The sequence below is a fragment of the Cervus elaphus genome, chromosome 29, assembly GCF_910594005.1.
Source record: "Cervus elaphus chromosome 29, mCerEla1.1, whole genome shotgun sequence".
NCBI lineage: Eukaryota > Metazoa > Chordata > Mammalia > Artiodactyla > Cervidae > Cervus > Cervus elaphus.
In genome coordinates, this window is record NC_057843.1 from 21,821,883 (window position 1) to 21,836,994 (window position 15,112).

The 15,112-nt window shown below is 39.3% G+C and overlaps 1 protein-coding gene across 1 annotated transcript; it reads left to right on the forward strand.

The window, feature by feature from the left end:
- Positions 1-9,694: 9,694 nt before the first annotated feature.
- On the forward strand, positions 9,695-14,772 carry CDKN2B (cyclin dependent kinase inhibitor 2B). The gene is made up of 2 exons (XM_043890796.1): positions 9,695-10,246; positions 12,585-14,772. The coding sequence occupies exons 1-2, from the start codon at positions 10,112-10,114 to the stop codon at positions 12,843-12,845; spliced, it is 396 nt and encodes a 131-aa protein (XP_043746731.1). The 5' UTR covers positions 9,695-10,111; the 3' UTR covers positions 12,846-14,772.
- Positions 14,773-15,112: the final 340 nt, after the last annotated feature.

Here is a 15,112-nt window from a genome sequence, read left to right on the forward strand (position 1 = left end):
GCCACAAGGCACAAACAAACAAAATATATGTGTATATATTTTGTAGAAAGATGTGAACATGTTGGTATTATTTAATCACACACATGACATATTGTAAATATATGAGAGGATGGTTTTGTGAGAGGCAAGAAATTTAAAAGCCACAAGAAAAGAGAGTTAATCTGGATACAAAGCTGTAGGAAGAAAGTATAGTCAAATGAAGATTATAAGAAATTATGGTCAGATTATTGAATTAAGTGACAAGAAAATCATTGATTACTTTCATAAATGGTTACCTAGATTCTGAATGAAAGCCAGATTGCAGAAGATTGAGAGTGAATTGAAAGAGAAATAACATTCCCCTTCCAAAGATCTTACATTCTGAATAAGTAGCTTATCTAGCAATGTAAAGTGTAATGATTTGACTGTGTCTGTACTAGATCTACAAGAGCAACATTTTCTTGCTCTTGTAGATGAGAAGATGATCCACTTTTCATTTTACAATAACTCATAAAGATGGAGACTTGAATGTAGAGCTGGATCCAGCACATGTCAGATTAATAAAATCTTCAAGCCAATTCATTCTGCTAAGATATGTGTACATGTGCTTTTATATGCACTTGCATTTTTTAATCAAATAAGCTTTGTAATTTTTTTTAAGTTCTAAAAAATCACTACATTTTAAGATTTAAAAAATCACTATAAAGTTTTATGCCTTTACATTATAAAGAGTCCTTTATATATACCTGCCGAATATATATAAAGAAAAAATACACTTTATCAGAAATGTATAATTATCCCTAATGAAATTAGTACTACACATAGCTCAGAAATAACACATTTCTGAGAAAAAAAAGTTAAATATGTAATTTATGCTAAACAACAACATTCAAGAGAAAATGCAGATAAAGTAAAATTCTCAGTTCATTGATTTTTTTTTTTTTAGTATATTTCAAGAAATTTAGCAACTATCTCTACTTTGAGAAAATGTTTTTTGGGTAACTCAACCTTTCATTCCCTTTCCTGATATTCCATCTACAATAGTAAGAGCTGTGAAATTCACTAGATACTAACATTAAAACTAGACAGTCAATACCAAAAAAAGAGAGAACTTCATGTCACAAATAATTACTGACTCCTATACTGCTGTATTATTCATCATGTCTAACTTGAGCAGTAAGTCCTCTGTAAATTCATGTTGGTGAAAATGTATGTAAATATTCTGATTAAACTATGTTTAATGTATAAACACAAAGGCCTAAAAATATAATCACTGTCTGGGTAGCAATAAAATCCCCAGCATTCAAACTGTGATTTTAAAATTCCATTTACCCTAAAAAATAATCAGTGCCCCTTTGAGAAATAGTTGATACCATGTATAGTGAGGGAAACATACAAGATAAAAGTGGAATATATTATCATGCCAGAAATAAAGGATTCTGTCAAAGACTACTGAAGTCATGTTAGAAAGACTCAGGAGCCAACTCTCAGTTCCCATTAGCCAAAGATAGGGCTTGAGCATCAGTAGGAATGATAATTATAATAAACTGAAACATACCAATTATGTTTAAATGCCTACATCTACAATAATTTAAAAATCAGTAATCACCTTTGAAAGAGGTTAGGGACTCAACTCATCATTTTGAAAACTTGAAAATAAAGTATTCATTCTGTCTCTTATATGTACCTGAGGGCAACCAAGTAGATAATAAAGAAAAAAGTCTCTTTATAAAAGTAGCCCAGCTAGTAGATGAAGAAGTATTGAAGGGATTAAAAGATCACCATTTTGCAACCCCTAAGGAAATGACAGATCTAAGAAATAATTATTAATGACTGTCGAAGTTGTAGAAAAAGAGACAATCAGATTATTTGCCTCTTGGTGGAAGTTTATAATTCTACTTATGACGTATTTTTGCCAAAGTATCAAGCCTGAATGACACCCAAACTCTGGATCTCAATAACAAATGATAATAAATACAAGTGACAGAGAAAAATGTTAAATGTCATCATGAAGAAGCATTCTGCAAAGTCCAGACTTCAGAAAACTACAAAATTAGCAACCCAATTTCTGCAATAAATAAATTGAAAGAGGAAAGAAAGAAGAAAGAAAGAAAGAGGGAAGCTGATAAATTAGAAGAGACAAAAGAGACTAGTAAAAACGTCAACCAATTTCAATGTGTTGATTTTATTTTCATCCTTATTCAAATAAATAAATTACTGACAACAGTTTTTTAAAAAGCAATGAAAAGTGATATGTGTAAAACTTGGAAGAGACTCCATATGAACTGAATTGTTCATATGTTAAATCTCTAACCCCTAATATTTCAGAATGACTGTATTTGAAGATAGCAGCAGCTAGGCATTAAGGTGATTAAGTTAAAACCAGGCTCCTGGGGTGGGCTATAATCCAATCTGACTAGTATCTTTATAAGGAGAGGATTTTTTGGACACACACAAGAGATACCAGGAACTTGCATGCACACAGGGTGACTATGTAAAGCAGTAGTAGGAAAGAGACCATCTGTAAGGCAAGAAGAGGGAACCAAAACTAAAAAACTAAAATCCTGTTGTTAAAGCTACCTTGTCTGTGGTGGTGCTAGCAGTAAAGAACTTGTCTGTCAATGCAGGAAACATAAGAGATGCAGGTTCGATCCCTGAGTTAGGAATATCCCCTGGAGGAGGGCATGGCGGCCCATTTCTGTATTCTTGCCTGGAGAATCCCATGGACAGAGGAGCCTGGTGGGCTGTAAGTCCATAGAGTCACAGAGAGTCAGACACCACTGAAGCAACTTAGAATGCACACACAGCCCCAGAAAACTAATACTGATGCTAAAATGATATATATATATATATATATATCCATCATTCAATTAAACTTATAACCATATATGGGGATATAGAAGGAGCTGTACTGTGGATCCTAAGGCAATAAATCTCAACTGGTGACATGCAGAGAACTAAGTCTCCTGGTGAGACCTGGGTCATATACACAGTAGCTTGAAAAAGCCATGAATATGATTGTGAATTTCTTTCTCTCCCAACTTAGAACCACTGTCTTAGATTAAAAAAAGAAAGAGACAGTCATGAGGGCATGATTATGTCACTGCTTCTCTTGGTCACTCAACTGATTTTATTCCTACTTCTAAAGTGAGTTCATATATAGTGTTGCTTCAGTCATGTCCAACTCTGTGGGACCCTGTGGACTGCAGCCTGCCTGGCTCCTTTGTCCGTGGGATTCTCCAGGCAAGAATACTGGAGTGAGTTGCCATGCCCTCCTCCAGAGGATCTTATCACCCAGGGATCGAACCTGCATCTCTTATGTCTAACTTGCACTGGAGGCGGGTAATTTACCACTAGCTCCACCTGCGAAGCCCTGTAGTTTCACAAACTAGAATACAAACATCTTCACTAGGGATCTGAATTATTTATAATATTGGAACTGATTCTACTCCTTCCCTTCTATTAACTTCCAAAATTCTATGCCAATTTACTATTTACTTTCTCTCTCTTCCTATTCTACATGTTCCCTTCTATTTACCTCCCAAATTCTATGCCAATTTACTGTTTACTTTCTCTCCCTTCTCACTTGTGAATAACCCACTCTATTAAAAGGCAGAGCTATTTCAATTCCCAATTTCAGTTGCCCACTCTGTTCCCATCCGTTTTATCTCTTTAAATGTGTTCAAAGCATTAACAACAGGTTATATTTCATCCTAGAGACAGCTGGGTTTCAGGAAGAGGTAAAATGTTTCATTATCTCCCTCTATTGCCCAAGACAAATGTGCTACTGTATTATGTGTGAAATATCATCTTTGAAGTCTATTAAGGATGTGTTATGAGGTGAGCCATCTGGAAAACACAGTGTAGACTGAAAAATAATTATAAACCAGTTTGTTGTGCTTTCTTCCCAGTTAAGCCTATCATGACAGCTGCAAAAAACCCTATGCAGTGTAAATGGTAGAGGCTCTGAAGCCACACAGGTTAGACCATACCTCCAATGATTAGCTAGTATGCAAGTGACTTAACTTCTCTTTTGTCTTGCCTGTAAAAGTGAGATACAAGTGCATGTTGCATAGGAATTTTATGAGGATTGAATAAAATAATACTCATAAAACATTTGCAACATAGTACACAATAAGTGTAATTTCTCCTCTCATCTCTCAAGTATAGAGGATATTTAATATCGTCTACTTAGAATTCTCTGTGTAGATTATCCAATAATACTTGGAAACCAGGCTGAGCAGGTTGGTTTTGTAAAAGACGCCCATTGAGCTTCCATTGGTTTCCTTTAAATTTCAGGGGAGCAAGTTTGAAAACTTGGAAAACCAAGTTTGCAGCTTCGTCAGGAATTCTTAGTCTGGAGTGGGTTAGGACCACCCAGATTTTGCTGAATAGAGAAGTGCTGTCCATGGTGCTAGTAACCACGCATAACCCTGGCAATATCTTCCCTGTCCAAAGTTCTTTTCCAGTCAATTTGTTTAGTGCACATATCTGCTTATCAAAAGATTATCAGTCATTCTGCCCTTTGGACTTTTTCTGTCTTAACATTCTTTATCTACATCTCCTTCAACAACAACAACAATTCTCTTCCATCTTATCAACTTCAAATAGTTTTTATTTTTTAGACACTTTGACCGTGCCTTACCATTTAAGAAGATAGCTCAAAAATTGGCTCAGGCCATATTTTACTAACCTTTTGTTAAGTTTTAGAGAAATCCAAGGCTTGAAGCAAGAATGCAGGAAACAATCAACTTCCAATGCATTTTTAAAGACTCTCTTCAGCTGCAACATCTCTAAGAAAATTGCCTGTACTTCTTAAGTTCCCCTATTCCTAACTCCCAGGGTACCTTATAGATGCATCTCTCAGTAAAGTTATCACATTAAATGGAAACTCTTTGTTAGTTTTGAGTGTCATTAGAAAGAGTTTCTTAAAATCTAGGAGCCTTTTTAAATTTTTTTAAGCTCTGGCCATCTTGTACCCACTTCACTCTTCCTCTCTTCTCCACATGTCATATCTACCTATGCTGATGAAGCATGCAATTTCAGAAGACTAGACTAAGAAAGTTTATCCAGTTTAAGGAAAATTTATGAACTTAGCTATCATGGTCACCTGGGTTTGTAATTTTGCACCATGTTTTCATGCAATCATACTAGCATTCATTTTAGAATAGAGTTAAAATTGTATACTTATACAATAGTAGTGATAGTCATAGTAGTATATTCAAGCACTATTTTCATCCATCCCTACATCTACCTTTTCAAAAAGGAAATCTGCAAGCAATCTGTTGTTCTACATCTGAGTTCTTGAGTACCTGAATAATCATATCCATCACTAGTAGCATTTCCTTCAATTCCTCAATCCCAATGCTTCTTGCACAGTTCTGTGTCATAAGACAAGCTCTCATAAGAATCAATTCTATCCTGAACTCATTTTCATTGGGAACCCCAAAACTTTGCATTGGTTTCCTCTATTGTTCTATTCATGAACTAGGATTCTATTTCATCCTGGATGGCCCTCCTCTGAAACCTAGACATTGCTACCTCTTTGACCATTGCCAGGAGTGGCTTATCACATTTTGTAACCCACATGAGAAATTTATATTTTCTACCCTTACAATTCTAATACCTGTGGCCTGGAAATCTAGGTTCATAGAGAGAGAACAATTTCACCATGAGATGTTGGATGAGTCCCATTTAAGCTCTAGATGCTGCCCAATCACTTCAGACCCTGCATGCTAAGAGACCAGTTAGGATGTAAAGGAGTTATCTTTACTACAGGGGATAATTGATCATGTTTATCAGGAGAAGATGGGACCTCTGAATCTAAGAAAAGGAAAAAAGCATTTGATATTCAGATGATCCATTGGAATATCTCTTGATATTTATCTGCCCAGTTGTGACAGTAAATATACAAATATACCAACCATGATCTGAAAAGAGCATGCAGACTAGTCACAGCTCTCAGGAATGGGGGGTCTACCTGACTTGCTAAGTTAGACACCTAGATCACCAGAGGTGCTAAGAGGGAGGGAATCTAGAATGGGTACTTGAAGAGGGAGACAAGGATTATTAGTAGTGGCTGGGCAAACAGCTGCAGCAAGAAGGGCTGGATTTCGTCCCCCTAACTTCACAAGTATTCTAACTTGCTGTAGGGGTGACCAAGACTTCAAACAAGAGACTATGCCAAAGGAGAAATTGTAGAGCTGACAAAGATGAGACTGCTGTTACAATAAAAGTGGGAATACATGTTTACATTTATTTAAACAATTTATTCAAGCTAAAAAAAAAAAAAGTTCACCCATTTTTCACACAGCCCACACTACCTGTCTCTTGCAACCAACAATCTGTCTTCTGTATTAATGAGTTTATTTTTATTTTGTTTTTTGAGGGAGGGATTTTGTTTCATTTTAGACTCTACATATAAAAGAGATCATATGGTATTTGTCTTTGTCTGACTTATTTCACTTACCATAATGCCCTCAAGTTCCATTTATATTATCACAAATGGCAAGATTTAAATCTCCTTGTAGCTAAAATATATATTTGATAAGTTGCTTATCCATATATCCATCAGTGGACACACAGGTTGTTTCCATACCTTGACTGTTGTAAATAATCCTGCAGTGAACATGGGGATTTATGTATCTTTTTGAGTTAGTATTTTCATTTTCTTCAGATAAATATACAGAAGTAGAATTGCTGGATCATATGGTGGTTCTATTTTCACTTTTTTGAGGAAGCTCCATACTGTTTTTCACAGTGGCTGCATCAACTTATATCCCATGGACTGTGTACTGGGGTTGCCTTTTCTCCACATCATCACCAACACTTGTTATTTCTTGTCTTTCTGATAATAGTGATTTTAACAAGTTTGAGATGATATCTCACTGTGGTTTTGATTTGCATTTTCCTGGTGATTAGTGATGTTATACATCATTTCATGTACCTGTTGGCCATCTGTATGTCTTCTTTGGGAAAATGTCTATTCAGACTTTCTGCCCATTTTCTAATTGGATTGCTTGGGGGTTTGCTATTGAGTTGTATGAGATCTTTATATATTTTGGATGTTAGTCCCTTATCAGATATATAGTTTAGAAATATTGTCTCCCAATCATAGGGTGCCTATCATTTTGTTGATGATTTACTTTTCTGTGAAGAAGTTTTTTAGTATGATGTAGTCCCACTTAGTTATCTTTGCTTTCATTGTCAGAGTCAAAAAATCATTGCCAAGTCCTACGTCAAGGAGCTTACTACTTATGTGTTTTACCACTTCTAGGAGTTTTATGGTTTAAGGTCTTACATTCAAGTCTTTAATTATCTTGAGTCAATTTTGGGGTATGGTGTAAGATAGCTGTCAAGGTTCATTATTATGCATGTGGCTTTCCAGTTTTCCGCACAGCATTTTTTGAAGAAACTTTGCTTTCCACATTGTATAGTCTTGGCTCCCTTGTCATAAATTAATTGACCAAATAACTATGGATTTATTTCTGGGCTTCCAATTCTATCTCATTAATCTTTATTTCCTTATTTATGTCAATGCCATTCTATTTTAATAACTGTAGCTTTGTCATGTAGTTTGAAATCAGGAAAGTGTGATGCCTCTTGCTTTGCTGTTCTTTCTCAAGATGGCTTTGGCTATTTGTGGCTCCATATAAATTTTAGTATTATTTGTTCTATTTCTTTGAAAAATGCCATTGGGATTTTGAAAGGGATTTCATTGATTCTCAAACTCTCTATTTGTTGGTTTAAAATCTAGGACCAATATCTTGTTCAACTGTGAAATGTAGTATAACATATGCTGAACTAAGTATTCTTGAACTAAATTTAATTGCTGAATTCATTAGAGGGAAGATGCAAGAATCTTCCCTCTAATGCCTTGTTGCATCTGGCTGTGCACTAAATTTCAGAGTAATCAGGCTGCTCTAATGAAGATATATTTGTCTGAGCCCATTTGCCACCATATCTGCCAATAGTCTAGTGATTCAGCTCCTCAGGGTAACTTGGAGAGACCCAATGCCATTCATTTCAAAGTCTCTGGCTTCCTACTGTTCATCTTTTCTCTTCCTTCTCCCATTCAACCTGCACACCTGTAATCTCAAATACACTGTGCATTAGAACTGGCCTCTAAGACAAAAAGAGTTATTTGTGTTTTTCATCCAGCAGCAGACTTCTGTTCTTCTGGCCAGACTAGGAATAGAATCATCACCAACAAATAAAAGGACAAGGTGGGTTTTTTTTTCCCCTAGATAAGAGTAGAGGTTCAAATAAGAGTGAAAGAGGAATTAAAACTATGAAAACTAAGAAATGAAGGTGTGGTGAGAGAGAAAAAAAATGTTATTGATGTTGCCCACTTCCCTTCCCCATCCAGGTGAATTTCAACCCTGTTGAGACTCAGTCAGCAAATCCATAGCCCTAACCACCACACTTCCAGGCCACCCCACCCTGTCCATAAAGAGCTCTTCTTTATTCTAGAGTGGATTGGAACCAAGAGAGTCCAAAATAAGGTACACTATAGAGGAAACATGTGAAGTTTCTTACTTCAATTGTCCTCCCTTTGTGTTTCTCAGTACTCTAAACCAAAAAGGATGCTCAAGATAAGAACTGTAAATGTTAGGGCTATTATAATGAAGCTCCTCACCAAAGTTTTCTGTGAGGAAATACAAATACATAACTTGTGGTTCTCTTATTTCAATAGCGCATCAGCTGTAGTTTTTTTAACCTTTAAAGCAATGCATCTGTTAATACAAACTCACGAAGATTAGGAAGAAAAGCAAAGCACTTGGCCTTTAAATCTTCAGAAGCGGGTTTAATGACAGGTTCAGCCTGTTTAATGACAGGCCCAGAACCACACCCGTTTTATTATGTTTCATTATTACTGCATAATTTCCTTTACTACCCAAGATAAATGGAAATCAAATACTTGCTGAGGTGGGTTTAAATAGGTAAGAGTGCAAACAAAAATAGACAGTTCAAATATCATGAAACTGAGATCTCAAGTTCTTAAAATGTATATTAATATTTTTTAAGCGTCCGACGTACCAAGCTCTGCAACTCTCAAACTAGGTGTGTTGGGGGTGGGGGGGGGGGGTGCAGCTGGCTAAGTTTTTTGTTTGTTTTTGTGGGTTGTTTTTACTTTGTAGTATTGCATCCATAATTTAAAGATGAAAAGAATAAAAAACACATTCAAAATACGATTCGCGGGATTTTTCAGTCAGACCCATTTTTGGCTGAGTCAAATAGACACCCCCTTCCCAACTGCTAAATTTGATGGAAGATGTGAAGCAAGTGAAATTCAAGTACAGCCTGGGGATGAATTTAACCTGCCGGAAAGGGGCAGAGCTGTCCCTTTAAGACATCTTGAGACAAGGTTATTTCAAATGCCCGGGCTTTTGATCACACAGGGAGCGACTAACATCTCCAAGTGAGAGCGGCTGGGCGGGGACTGAAGAACTAGAAATCCTCTGCTCCGCCTGCTGGAAGGAGGAGATCAGGAGCTGAATACACTGCTTCAGTTGCTCCAAAAAACTTAACCTAGAATTGCTGGATACCCCACAGGCAGCAGCACAGCGGGCTCCGCTCGGCGCTGTCCGGCGCATGCGGCCGGGCACCCTCTGGGCTGCTCTCCCCCGCCCCTACCCTCTTAGGCTGTAACGTCAGCCGCGGGCCTGGCCTCCGCGCCAACACGGTGGGACGTGCCCGGACCCGCAGCGGGCGGAGCCTAAGGAGGTGGGAGAGCGCCTCCCAACAGCCCAGCTGGGAACGGGTTCAGTCCCGGCCGGCTCTCCGCTCCGCCGGAGGGAAGCTCCGCGGTGCGGGCTCTGTGACGCGCCCGCACAGTGCAACCAGAGCGGGTTCGCGCAAGGTTGCTGCTGCGCGAGGCGCATTTTCCTGGGAACTATCCGGGGAAATCCCGGCTTTAACTACGGGCCGTTCGGCCATTGTACCGACCCCTCTAGCCGCAGAAGGACGGCAAAGGGGGGCTGAAGCTGAGCTGAGCTCTTCCCGAGTGGGGAGAGCCCTCCAGGGCGAGGTGGGAAGGGAGGGTAGGGTGTTGCGAAGTTCACGGCCAGCGGTGGATTATTCGGGACAGTTTGCGCCTGGGGGCTGCGAAGTCAGCGAAGAGGACAAGGGCATGCTCAGTGGTGGTGGCGGTGATGCAGACCTGGCCAACGCCGCGGCGCGGGGCCAAGTGGAGGCCGTGCGGCAGCTCCTCGAAGCCGGTGTGGATCCCAACAGACTCAACCGCTTCGGGAGACGCCCGATCCAGGTAGCTGGGGGCCCCGGGCCTCGCCGGCAGGGGGCGCACGAACACGGGGCCGCCGCCTCCGTGGACGCGGCTGGAACTGAAATCTCCACCAACAGACCTGTGTCTCTCTTTGCTGGAGTATGGAGCTCAGGTGTCAAGCAGGTTTTCACTCATCAGAAATTCTAAAGAAAGGGACTGGAAACCCCGCTACTTCAGTTTGCTTTTCTTTTTAATGGGGGGGGGGGGAGGGGGGGAGGGAAGGCCAGTATTCCCTGTCCCATCTCATAAGAGATGCAAGGGATAGATTCAACTGGGCAGGAAAGGGAAAAAGGAGAGGCTATTTGGGGAGAACTGCTTTGTCTTATCTGTTTGTCTTTCAACAAATAGCGATCAGCTTTCAACGATAGAGATAATTGGATTACAAGTTACGCAATTTGGATTGGATTTAAGGAATTCTACATCACAGCACATAAAAATCATCCTGAATTTTTAAGCTGTGATATGAAATGTTATATTCTTTCCTCATTGAATTGAATGAATACAAAGGCGAATTGAATACAAATAAGTCAGGATTCCTCAGCCACAGTACTTAATTCCTTTTATTTTACGTTAGCAGTGTTTCTTGAGTGTTACATAAGAGAAAATATGCTTCTATAGATTTTTATCATACTGAATGCTTGGATTACATAAACATCCCTGCAGCTTTGTTAAATGGCAAAGGGTCTTTATGAATAATTAGCCTCTTCATTGTTAAAATTCATTTATTCGATATGTTTAACTATTAATCCCACTTTAATTAGTGCTGATAGATTTTTTTAATTTCTTTAAAATCTAAGGTAGTACTTTGTGTTTTACTGTTGATCATGTAGTCATTAGTATTAAGTACTAAAAATTAGTATTCACCTCACAATCATCTTCCAGAACCAAGGCATTAGTAAGAAATCTTGTTAATCGTGCAGTTTTTAAGTATGTATTCATTCATTTTGAATTCATAGAAAATGTTGGAATAAGTGAGGGATTATTTAAAGCAGCAAAAATATTTTAAAGTAGTCCTTAAAGACTTCAAATTATATTAGTAACTGTAAAAGGTGGCTTTTGTCATTTTAATTCACCATATTCTGAGATATTAAGAGCCACTTTTTCTCCTCTATATATGAAATGCACTTTACATCACTAATAGAAAATACATCATGGTTTTTAAGGGAGGAGATGGATGTTTTCAATAACCATGGAACAACGAAAAATATTAGCATACTATATTTTGATTCCATGGTACATATTAAAGCATAAACTCACAAGAACATATAATTTCATTTTGAATATTTAATTATCAAAAATTGTTAAAATAAGAAAGTAAACACTGGCATAATGTACATGTACACAGGGATACTGTAGGATTACTGCTTCAAAACATCGTTTTTCTAGTTATGCATTGCTCTGATTTGACTGCTAAAATCCAAGCTCCTTTTTAGTTAGCAAAATGTTTACTATTTAACAATATAAAATCCTAGCACATTATAAAATCCTGTACAATGCAAATATAGTGTCTATTTTATGTTACATCAAGTATATTATCCTCTAAACTTTAGCCCTTATCTATAATGTTAAATATTAAAAGTGGTGAATCATTGATTGAAAACAAATAGTTTGTTTTCATCGTCTTATAAAACTATGCACGACTTTACTTTCCCCCCCTCTATCTCCCACTGTGGCTCAAATTATGGGACTATATATACGCCCTTTATGAGCAGAGACATATAACAGTGAAAAGTAAAAGCCTTCCCACAGGGGATTTACTACAAGAAATAAACAAAGTAAACCTTGTTTTAAACTTAGTTGTTTCTTATTTTCTCTCCTAAAGCATTACTCTAATGTCTAAAATAAATATATCAGCTGACTGCCTAGTAAATTTTTTAGATGGGGATTATGGCTGCGGGTGAGGGGAGAGCAAGGGAAATAAATTTAAGACTGTAAAAGTCCTTAAACTTAACTCTGCCTTAAACTTAAGTCCTTTAAGTCCTTAAACTTAACATCATTTAACAACATAGATTCCCGTTTCAATGGAAATTTTTAAAAATTTTTCCCACAACGGCGATAAGCACTTTGTTATCAGCTCTTTCCTTGTCTTCCCACGTTTGGAGAATAAAACTGAACTAATTAGGTCTGAGTAGAGTATAAACTGGGGCTGCTAGGTGTTGGGGAGCCGTGGGGTGGGGGGCGGGAGGGGGCATTTCCGTCAGTAAATTAAGCTTAACTAGACTTCCGAGGCTTGAAAGGACCTGGGGATCATGAATATGTCTGTTTTTGAAAAGATTCTACTTGCCCCCAGCAGTCCTGACCACTCTGCTCTCTCCGGCAGGTGATGATGATGGGCAGCGCCCGCGTAGCCGAGCTGCTGCTGCTCCACGGCGCGGACCCCAACTGCGCGGACCCCGCCACGCTCACCCGACCGGTGCACGACGCCGCCAGGGAGGGCTTCCTGGACACGCTGGTGGCCCTGCACCGAGCCGGGGGGCGGCTGGATGTGCGCGATGCGTGGGGCCGCCTGCCCGTGGACCTGGCCGAGGAGCGGGGCCACCGCGACGTCGCCGGGTACCTGCGCGCGGCCGCGGGAGACTGAGGGCGCGCGTACATAGCCGCCCACAACGACTTTTTTTCTCTCCAGTTCGCCACCCCAACTTAGTTCAAAGAGGGCTGCAAACCTAGAATAGCGGAAGTCTTCCTGGGCGACTGGATTCCTGGCAGCGAAGGAGGAGCTGACTGGAAATAATTTTTTCTCCGCCCCCCCCCCCCACCCCCTCTGGATACCGCCCTGGGCACTCACCGTGAAGCAAAACGAAGAGAGGTGGGGCACATGGATTTCCAGTAGGAGCCGAATGTGGAACTCCCAGGTTTGTTTTTCAGGGTTTTCTGGTGAAAAGCGGCATGTGAGCAAGTCCATGAACAAACCCAAGTGCTGTGAATCTTCACACAGAAGGTGCTGGGGCGGAGTGGGAGGCGGCGGCCACTAGCCTTCAGGTGGGAGGCGGGTGATAACGATCGCCCCACTGACCTTGAAGGACCACCCCGTAAGTCCCCACGTCAGGCGTCGGGCCCTGAGGGAAAATCTGGAGATGGAGGACCAGACAATGACGAGGACGAAGATAGACATGGGCTCAGTAGGCGACCAACGCTTTCTTTACAGGCTTGCGGAGCGGGGCAGGTCGCGAGCAAAAAGCTACCGACTGGAAGCCTTGGGGCCTCTTGTCCAGTCCCATCAGATAGCGACGGGGAAGAGAGGACCCGGAAGTCACCTCGATTTGCCCGCTAATTCTAAAGTCCCCAGGTCCAGGTGATGCTGAACGGCTCTCCGAAAGGGGCGCTCATTTGCTGTTGCTACTGCGAGATTCCTGCGGTGTTCCCTCCTCGGACAGACAGGTCTGGGTTGTAGCGAGAGCGATTGTAGGTAGGCCGTTAACTGTAACGATTTGTTTGATCTCTATACGGTAGGATTCAGAAAGCCCCCTGTAAATTGCCACTTGAAAAGATTTCGTGATATTTTGTACTTCTGGGTTGTTCTTCAGTAGCAGTCTTAATTCGGAGACTTTAAATAACAAAGTAACTCGCGGCCCTTGGGAAGGAAGTGAGGAAGAACTACAGCTTTTATGCGAAGCTATGGCACCGTGCCACCTCCCAGGTTACTTCAGTCCTTAACCTATTTATTTCTTTGTTAAAGTTTGTTTCCTTTACTGGAGTGTCTCCAGGGTCAAACTATGAAATATTACAAACGTTTTTTAGAAGATGCATGCACTTACCCAGTAAATGATCTCAGGATACCTCCCAAAGGGTTGCTGAAAGAGTAGACTGTGTGAAACTGTTGAAACTACGTAATGATGGCTCGTGAAATGTCTTAATATCTGCTGAACAAACTAAAGGTGTACTGTTTGGGGATTTAATTTCCAATGTTGCTTGATTCATTACAGCATTGGAATAACTGATATTTCACTGTTTTAATGTTAAAAAGAAAAGTTGAGATTGGACATCAAGGTTTTGGCTTAAAACATGTGAATTCCATTCCTAATTTAAGGGAGTTGTGGAATCTGGTGACAACCTTATATTAATGGAAAGTAAATCAAGAATATATGGTTGGGTACTACAGTGTACTGAGAGATTCATATATATATATACATATATATATATGCCAAAATATCATACATTATTGGGAAATCAAGTACCACCTGGTTGCACTGAAATATTTATGATGCATGTAAAAGTAAATTCAGATTTCAAATCCACCTGGTAGGCAGGTATGGCCAATGTGTTTTATCAGCCGCACAAGAAATACATATGTTAAGTCTGTTTAAGATTTTACTTTGAAGGATACATGCAAATAAACATAGCTCTATATACATGAGCCCTGCGTCTGGCTCCATTTTACAATTACAGAAAAATATACATGTTAATTTCTGTATCTAAATCTAAAATATTACCAAGGTTTGTAAAAATCTTATCACCTGACCTTCACTGCAAGATCTGGAAGTAAAATAAATTTATAATTCCATAATGTATTCATTTGGCCTCATTTTTATATTTCTTTTTTCAGCTGAGTGAATGGATGAGAAAATGAGGATGATTTACTATGAAAGCAAAATCTATTTAAAATTTCCTATGTTCTAATGGCTAAAATTAGTAATTTCAAATATAAGGTATGAAATAAATTCTGAGAGCTCAAGATCCATACAGCTCCTAACGGCTTTGGGAAAGTGTGTTCATAGGAATGAATCAAATTAATATTTTATTTCTGTGTTATGACAAAAACAATATGAATATGGTGTCCAGGACCAAATAAGTTCATTTTATAAAGCTAGGTAACTGACCTTCAGCAAATAAATAAAACTAATTTAACTT

Coding starts and splice junctions, on each gene's coding strand:
- CDKN2B (XM_043890796.1), top strand. CDS start 10,112: ATGCTCAGTGGTGGTGGCGGTGATGCAGACCTGGCCAACGCCGCGGCG. Junction 10,247..12,584: donor TCGGGAGACGCCCGATCCAG/GTAGCTGGGGGC, acceptor TCTCTCCGGCAG/GTGATGATGATGGGCAGCGC.